Source organism: Pseudochaenichthys georgianus, chromosome 18 (assembly GCF_902827115.2).
Source record: "Pseudochaenichthys georgianus chromosome 18, fPseGeo1.2, whole genome shotgun sequence".
Classification (NCBI taxonomy): Eukaryota; Metazoa; Chordata; class Actinopteri; order Perciformes; family Channichthyidae; genus Pseudochaenichthys; species Pseudochaenichthys georgianus.
The window spans coordinates 19,131,406-19,141,000 of record NC_047520.1 but is presented as its reverse complement, the minus strand read 5'-3'; the positions used below and the strand labels follow the sequence as shown (position 1 = coordinate 19,141,000).

Genomic DNA, 9,595 nt, shown 5'->3' with positions numbered 1-9,595 from the left:
ATGCATTTTTCTGAAAGCCTGCAAAGCTTTTACACATGAAGTGAAAAGCAAACAGATTTGCATCACACAGGGATAAACTGTAATTGTTCTCCATTTAGAGACACCAGCATTCAAGGCCACAGAGAACCAACTAAAGTCACTATTTGTAGAAAATCTCTTTAGGATGAACATCATGCCTTTTTCCAATGCAGTAGCAGCTAGCACTTTTGTATCATTAATAAAAACTAAATGAATCCAACACTGTCTGTACCTGAAATACGATGAGTCATGCTTTAGGGAAATATCATCAAGTTATACAGAGGTGCTTTTCCATTTCATCTCCTGGGATGTTTTAAAAACAAGACAGTAATATCTATTATCTAGAGTTTTACATACATACGCAATAAAGAACATTTGCTGCAAAACCAACAAGTGGTCAGATTTTTTTCAAGACATTTATTGCCTGCAGCATGAGCTTTTAAATGTAATTGTCCGAATGCAGAAAAAACAGTGTGTTGCCACGTGGGAAATTGGAAGAGATGAACTTGATTCACGCAAACGGGATGTGCTCTTCAAAAAAGACAGGAACATCTAGAATTTCACACATGCATTCCACTAGTTTTGCAATTCTCTGTGGCCACTAAGAACAAAACAGATATAAAAAAGGACATATTTAAGACTGTGAAAAGGACAACAAATGTTAAAAAAAAAAAATCCAGGACATGGTTAAACCGTACACCCCAGCACGTGCACTCCGCTCTGCATCAGCCAAACGGCTCGCTGCACCCTCGCTGCACCCTCGCTGCAAAGCACTTGTATACTAATAAAATGACTGGCTGATCTAAAGCCAGTTGAGTAGCACTTGAAATGTTTTTGCTCTATGAAACCTGATGTACTTATATGATTCTGTTTTCTTCAAGGTTGTATCTTGTTGGTCGAACGCATTTATTGTAAGTCGCTTTGGATAAAAGCGTCAGCTAAATGCAATGTAATGTGATTTAGTGCTCCTAAACCAACATAAGGGTCTACCATTTTCTACTTACAAAGACAGCTTTGTTTTGAATCAATGTCTTTGCACACAGACACTTTTTGAACAACCTTGTGTCAGTGAGAGACCTTTTAAATGTAAACTTGATACAGAAAAAAATCAGTGTCATAGATTGGATATTTGAAGAGTACTACTTTATTTATGCAAACAGGATGTGCTCTTTAAAAAAGACAGTATTATCGGGAGTTTTACAAACAAGCATGGAACTAGTTTTTCAATTCTATGTGGCCGAAGACATTGGCCATTTTTTTTATTTTGCAACAGCAATGACTCAAGGCTGCAACTCTCGCTGCACACAAGAAAAATGAACAAAAAGGTGAGCTGTTGATAAATCTCCGTTTTGGCAGAAATACAACATTGTGGAGCCAGTTTTGCTCCAGATGTTTGATGACAAGTTAAACAAAGCAGGAAAAAACTAAACCATCCTGAAATAATTCTTGAGGACGCTGGTATAATAAAAGGCTTGTTCATCTCGGAGCAAAATGACACGACAAAACTTTTTTGCATAGCCTTATCGTTGACTTTCATAATGGCACCATTCAATATTTTTAACAGCGATCACCAAGTTCATGTGAAAAAGAACTCGCTGAACAAAACAGCATCACTCCGCCCTGCAGACCGCTCATTTAGACGTCTGCCTCAAAAGCCTTTTATCTGCTCCAATCAAATCATAATTGGCCTTCTAATAGCGGGAACATGACAGGGATGAATACTCAGCAATCATTCACACTACCAGCACTTAACTATTGTTATATCGGGTTTTTTCTAAAGCAGACATTTTCCTCTTCAAAAGATACCTGCACACATTTCACCCCCTTTTACATGCAAATACTCAGGCACCTGGCTTCTTAGCAAACATGTCATTGTGTTTTCTCTGCATCTGCATGTAATTGCACACACAGCGAAGCCTCACAGGAACAAAGCGGCTTCGCAAATAAATTACAGCCACAATATAGGAAGAAAGGAGGAACAGGACACAAAGTTCCTGTGGTGGATAAAAGATCTCCAGGTTAGGACAGCTGCTCTAATTATTTCACTTTATACATACTATACTATGGGAACCGTTTGTTGCATTTGCCTCAACTACGGTGGCCAACAGGTGCCATGGGCTTCCCATTCCCTTTGAATGGGGTGACGTCACGCTTTGCCGAACTGCCTTGTGGGTCCGTCGCGTCGCCGCTCCGTTGCTCGCTTCGAAAGTTGAGAAAAGTTAAACTTTTCAAGCATCGACGGAAGCGCCAGCCAATCAAATCATATGCCAGAACAAGCACTAGCCAATCAAACCGTGTGCTTGTGTGTCGGGGCGGGAGATTAATGTGATTGGTTGTTGGTCCACGCCAGACACAGACAAGCTTCAACGCGACGCTGCCGTGTGGACGCGCCACAGATTCAGAAGCAAGGAAAATATGAAAGCACTTTTTTTTTTAAATAAATGCAAATGAAGAAACATCTACACCAACTTGACAACACATGTGCATCATTTGCAAAACATTCACCAAATACAGGAATCATTGTTTAACTAGTTGTAAGACAATGTATGACCGTTGTAGCACTTTTGCACCAATCACCCAGTAAGTAGCCTTAAAAAGAGTACTTCGCTTCCAAAAAGGCTAACTTTTATTTATGATTTACAATGCATTACCTAGATGTAAACTTACATGCCTCAACCCAAAAACATGAATTTAAAAAAAGAGGAAAAGTTTTGATGAACTGAAGTAAATGCATGTCACATTTAACAACATCAAACTTAAAGGTGGGGGAGGTAATTTTGGAGAAACCAGCTCGAGTGGCTAGAATTATAGAAATTGAAAATACACAGCTGGAAAAAATCTGCTACTTCCTTACAGAGCCCCTCCTCCAACACACACGGACGCGCACATGACCAATGAGGGCACGAGATAAGTTTGTGCCCCGATGAAAGGCTGACAGGCAGGTAGGCCGGTGTTAAGAGCATTCCATGGAATATAACAAAAAGTGTATCACGAGCCGGTTTCTCAAACGTACCTACCCCACCTTTAAGAAAAACATCCTTACACAATCTCAATGAACTTAAGTTGCACAACTATTAAAAGTGCAGTACGTTGAAACACTTTCCATTAACAATATCACGCTTAATCAGGCGCTATGCATCCTCAGCAAATGCTTATTTTTTGTGGGTTGAGTATCCCTTTAATATTTAGAATATAAAAACTAGAAAGATATAACTATTTTTACTTGAGCATTACCAAAACAAGAGTTCAGTAAAGAAACAAACCAGGTAAATGACCTCACAACACTGCTGCTACAACTTTTTATTTATTAACATATCTTTCTGATATGGTCAGAAACTCTAACAAGGAAAAATTGTAAACCAAAAATAACATTATGTTATTTTTAAACGTGTGCATTTCGGCTGTAATGTGAGTAGATACTCGATACCTCCTCTTGCTCTTCAGACACATCACCTCAACTGTACTGCAGGTGCACACTGCCATCTAGTGGCCAAACACAACAGTACATGGGCAGACCCCATAATGTTAATCATATCAGATGTGTTCTATTCTGCGTTAAACAGTCTGCAGAATCATTCCAATATGGAGTAATAACACAAATCAGCAAACCAACAACAAATAAAGCTTACTACACATTTGTTGCCACACAAAGCTTTTTCCCATCACTAGCTTTCATCAAGGCCTTGATGGCTCTGGCCCTCATCTCCAGCTCCAGGAGCTCCAGCTGCTGCAGGGAAGGGGGGCCTCCTGCAGGGGCCCGGCCTGACACGGGGGGAACAACAGGTGAGCTAACATCAGTGCACTGAGGAGGGGCCACACTCTGCTCTTTAGCCTCCTCTGTGCCTGCAGAGAGGGCCAAGATCTCACTGACACTGCGGTCTATGTCGCTCTGCAGGTCTTTCTTTGCTTCTGCAGGTGAGGCAGTGGGGGGGGGCAGGGTTTATAGTAGCTGGGGTTACGGCAGCTGGGTCTACAGAAGCTGCCATTACCTCCCCCTCCACAGCTTTACCCTGCTCCTCTTTATGTCCCTCTATGTCACTGTCGTAAGTGTCTGCGTTTATACTGAGGACGTCACTCTCCTCACCTGATCCCTCTGTGGAGAGAATTACACATTGTTATTTGAAATGCTCCTATTAAATATGCTTCCTTTAGTTTAGTGTACCTAGCATGTGAATTACCTTGTTTAGGGTCCTCAGGTTTTGCAGTTTCTTTTAAGCTAGATGTAGAGTCCACATTATTGTCTTGCCTTGACCGAGGAAAAAAGAAATGATCATATTAAAAGGGGATATGTAAGGTGGCCCAAAACACTTACATTCGGAGGGTCGCTGCAGTTTCGAAAATCGATGCAAACACACAAAAATCTTGACCACACATGCGCGGCTTTAACTAAAAGCGCCGCCGCTCCGTTGCGTTTTGAGCTTCTTGCAGCGTTTTGTATTTGCAGCGTTTATGCAGCACTTTCAGTAAACGCTGCACGAGTTGGTGAATGTTTTCTAAGTTCTGCATGTGTTGTCAAGTTGGTGAATATGTTTCTTAATTTGCATGCGTTTCGGCACAGTTGTGACCTGCTCTATCGACATCAGTCGCATTGACCCGAAGACACATTTTGAGTTGTATACACTGTTGGAAAGAGGAGATTCCTAGCTTTCTAATGATATCAGGATTGTTTTTGTGCTCCAAATATTAAGCAAAATATGTCACATTGTATAATGACTGTCACCGAGTCATCATTTTGAGAAAAAGGCCTTCAAAGTTTCCTCTTCTCTGGAATCCATCGATCTGATTGGTTATTAGCAAATGATCAAAATACTACGGAGGGAAGATATTTTCGTTTGGATTACTGGTCTGGGGGAAGCTCACGGTGTGTGTGTGTGTGTGTGTGTGTGTGTGTGTGTGTGTGTGTGTGTGTGTGTGTGTGTGGTGTGTGTGTGTGTGTGTGTGTGTGTGTGTGTGTGTGTGTGTGTGTGTAATTTTGCGGTTGTGTTTGTTTCCCGGGGAAAACCCTCAGGAGAAACACCGGCTGTTGTTCTGCCTGCTGTGACGTCAAGTTACTCCGTTCTCCGCTTGTAATTATGCCGAAGCTTCAAAGTTATATTTATCACCTGAATTTGCCGAAACAAGTTTAATATTCTGAAAGCCAAGACTTTGTTTATTTGAAATCAGACGAAAACAAACTGTAACGGACCCTGCCGTGTTATCTATGATTACTATACGCCTTACATTCATAATGTCAGTCGGAGGGAGGGGGGGCGGCGCTGCGGAAGAGCAGATTGCGAGTGAGAGGTGCCTATCTTCCCTTTACAAGCTTAAAGAATGTATTTATCGTGATTTTGGAAATAAAAGTTTCATATTCCGAAAGCCAAGACTTTGTTTGTTTAAAATCAAACAAAACACCCGAACCCCGAAAAAATAGTTTTTTACGCAAATCCACGTTTATTTTGAAATGAGCCGTTGCGACTTCCGACTGATTTCGATAGAGCGGGTCACATTGGCCGCCGTATCATTTCATGAAAAAACCCACTTATATTCTGAAATGTTGTCCTAAGTCATTTCACTCACTGGCTTTCTAAAGTCTCCTCTGTGTTTCCAGATGTCAGGTCTTCCCCTAAAGAACAACCAACAGCTTTAGGGATTCATAATGCGGCGTTTGAAATATTGTTTCAAGATAGTTTGTAAGAAAAACTTGCCAAATGGCTTTAATTCTTACCTGCTAGAATCTGAATGAGATTTTGCTCTGAGATGGGCTCCAGTTGATCCCAGCACATCTTTTTGATTTCCTCTAAATTACAGTCCTGTGAATGATAATGTATTTAATAGTTTCTGTAACGATGGGATGCTATAACAGCATCCGAGCAGCCAGCAGAATCATACAGTCTTACTACTCTATCTGTATAGCTTATATTTGTTAGTTTAGCCAAGTATTTAATACCTGATACATTTCATTAACACATGTTTACAATGTCTTGAGTAGGCACACACACAGCTTACAGATATGGATTAAAAAGGTAAAGTATGTTCAATAACTAAAATAAATAGTAGCAATTCTCTATCTGACTTATGTGACCTGGAAAACTAAAAAGGTGGCATAGAACAATAAAAGTCATGGAACAAACCTTTTCATGCAATGATCCCTATCTCAAGGTGGTGTTGCTTTTCAGATGAATGGTGCTGTGTCCAACAGTACAGAATATGGCCACAAATGTTGATTTACAACAAAATGTGGTCCTTAAATCCAAAACTGAAGTCAGCAACGCAAAATACATTTTATTGTGGTGTACAGACCATTTGAGAGGTCCAACATGTAAATGAATATGTTGAGAAATTAGCCTGATTTCTCCACAAATCTTCCTGATCAATGGAAGGTACCCTCTTTTCAGCAATTGAAATCATACAAATTCAAACTTTCATTTGACATCCTGCTTATCTTATTCCAGGCATGCACAGATCATGAGTTAGTATTCAGACACAATCCCTCACCTTGAGTTCCTCGGGCAGCATCTTGCGTAACTTCTTCTCCCCGAGGACGTGCAGACATTGCTGCAACATCTCCTTCTTGTCAGCGACGTAGGCGGTGATGGGCTGGAAGGCCAGGCTGAGGTCCAGCCCCCCCTCCTCGATGTCGCTGCCGATCCGGTCCAGCTCGGCGTCCGCCATATCATCCTTAGAGCCCTGCAGCAAGAAACCAACATGTTACTCTGGAGGTACTTAGACAATACAAGATGTTAACACTGTGCCAAAATGATAGTAGCTCAAACGGTATGTGGACCATTTAGACTTTTTGTGTAAGTTATATTTAGTTAAATTAAGTTATAATTTAAATTATATTGCAAGAGCTTTCCCATGTTATTTAAACAAACTTGGAATTAAATAACATGCCCGTAGGCTAACCTACAACCCAAGTAATTGAAAAACTTTGTTTTACTTAAACCAAAAAATCTAAATAAATGAGTAAAAATATTTTTCAATTGTCCGTTTTTTTTGTTGCAGAATTAGTGTAACTATTCAAATCTTTTCTTATTCAAGCTTTAAAGTGAGTGGATTTATTTTCTGATTTCCTGTGTCATATATATCAATTTTGGATTATGGACTTTAAGACTAAGAATACTAGACATTTAAAGACTTTACGTGGGGTAAAAATCCCTGATTATAAATGTAATTTAAGGCTTTGTCATACAAATGATCAAAAACGTCAATTCACTGTTAGGTATATCTTGGTTGCCATTGATCAACACAGCTTAATACTATCGAAAATGAAAACAGCAAGCTTCATTAAAAAAAAAAAACTGTACCAAAGTCTGATAAATGTTTAATGTTCGGCATATCTAACATGACTCTGACAACAGACCGCCAGGGTTCTAACGTTTTAATATATTTTATTTTTATTTGATAAACTTTCAGAACCCTAGCTAAAGCGAATACACAAAACATACGTTCTTAATCATGGGTTTAAATACATATACATCTCGCCTAAAGGTAACCATGAAAATAAATTAATCAAATATGTATTTTAGTGTCAGTTTAAAGAATCGTGTATATTATTCCGATTGTTAAACACAGCATTACATTAGCATGACACTAGCTTAAGCTGTTACCTCGGAGTTAGCATCCGCACATCGGCGTTTGTTGTTGTCTGCTCGCTCTTCGGTCTGAGAGTGTTTCCGCCTCTTCTCTGCGCTGCTGGCCTTCTTCTTCAGCATTGTCAGGGTAAACACACCTGGAGCACACCGAAAGAAAGCGGAAACACACCTGTGCTTCTACTGAGAGCTGAAAAAACAATGCCAATGTTACAGAGAGGTGTTTTATATCCCGAGCTATACTTCCATTTTGAATGTTGCGGCAAAAGCTGTCATCAGAACGCGACCACTTCCTCTTTTGGCGGCGGCGATGCCACCGTTTGGTTTAGTCGACGCCACCTACCGGCAGGGCGGTGCTGGTACTGTCTGTATCTCTTAGTCCTCATTATTTTTTACCAGAAAAGGGTGACTGACATCCTTACATTTATTCCGCAGAAACGTCAGAAATCCCATCATGAACATTTAACACTTCAAAGCTCCCTCAGATGACTTCCTACAGTCAATCATAGATGCCCACCCTGTCTTTCACACGTCTCTCCATCTCCCAAGTTCCAGCTGCCTCATCAAATACTGTGCATCGAATTCATTACTGTGAATGAATGCCTTCAAACCCTCCGCCGAGGCTCATTTACATAATTCAGCCTCCACAGTTAAACCAGCAGCATCTTCCTTATGTTTGTTACAAAGGGTGTTACAAAGGAATGTGGGGTCACATGATAATGACACATGTTTGCAGGCAAAACTAATAATTAGGCAAAACAAAAAGACGTGAATATGTCTATCGCGGATAAAGTGACTTATGCATGACCTATGTGAACAATTATGTAAAACTGTGATACGGAACGTATGTGAAATTATCATGTAAGATGTGATGTATGGATGTTATTCTGCGAAAGAAAAAGTAAGCATATCACATTTTCAAATGTTCTGACATGATCACAACACCCTGAGATCAAGGAAGATGCATATAGCCTTAGGCAAATACACTATAAAGCTAATATTTATACAGTTTATTATGATGTTTGACAGCTTTTGGTGAAGGAAAGAACTCAGGCTACACTAATAATTATGCAAGACAAACAGAGATCAATACTGTCTATCACATTTTCAGACATGATCACAAAGTACTCTTTAGAGTAGCTGAATTCATCGTCAGGAAAATACACTTAATATAGTGTATTATAATGTTGCACAGCTTCTCATTGAAGAAAGTGAAACATGTTTGCAGAACTTTGGCTAATAATTATGCAAAACAAATAGACTTAAAGGTCACTTATTATCCACTTTTTCATGTCTTTTATACATAAATAGTTGTTCCCTCTGTGTAAAAAGATTCTGAAAGTTTCAAAGCCAAAGGTAACACCCATTACATTACATTGCATTTAGCTGACGCTTTTATCCAAAGCGACTTACAATAAGTACATTTGACCAGGAAGACACAACCTTGAAGAAAACAGAATCATATAAGAACATCAGGTTTCATAGAGCCAAGCATTTCAGAGAGCCAAACATTTCAAGTGCATTTCAAATCTATTAGAAAGCTGCAGCTGATTCAGAACGCCGCTGCTCGAGTCCTCACTAACACTAAGAAAGTGGATCACATCACTCCTGTTCTGAAGTCTTTACACTGGCTTCCTGTGTGTCAAAGAATACATTTCAAAATACTGCTGCTGGTTTATAAAGCACTGAATGGTTTAGGCCCAAAATACATTTCTGACCTCCTGCTAAATGATGAACCATCCAGATCTCTCAGGTCTTCAGGGACTGGTCAGCTTTCTGTCCCCAGAGTCAGAACTAAACATGGAGAAGCAGTGTTCAGTTATTATGCTCCAAATATCTGGAACAAACTCCCAGAAACCTGCAGGTCCGCTGCAACTCTGATTACTTTTAAATCCAGACTAAAGACTTTTCTTTTTGTCGCTGCTTTTAATTGAACTATTCATATCTTAGACTGCACTGTGACTTTTATCCATGTATTTTTTCTTTTAATGTTTTAAATTTAA

General features: G+C 39.7%; 1 protein-coding gene across 1 annotated transcript; it reads right to left on the bottom strand.

Moving 5' to 3' along the window:
• Positions 1-1,195: 1,195 nt before the first annotated feature.
• Positions 1,196-7,858, bottom strand: LOC117463700 (caspase activity and apoptosis inhibitor 1). The gene is given in 7 exon segments (XM_034106085.2): positions 1,196-3,953; positions 3,955-4,111; positions 4,197-4,264; positions 5,578-5,623; positions 5,726-5,810; positions 6,496-6,687; positions 7,611-7,858. Coding segments are annotated over 7 exon segments (960 nt in total). The 5' UTR covers positions 7,716-7,858; the 3' UTR covers positions 1,196-3,646.
• Between the last annotated feature and the right edge of the window lie 1,737 nt (positions 7,859-9,595).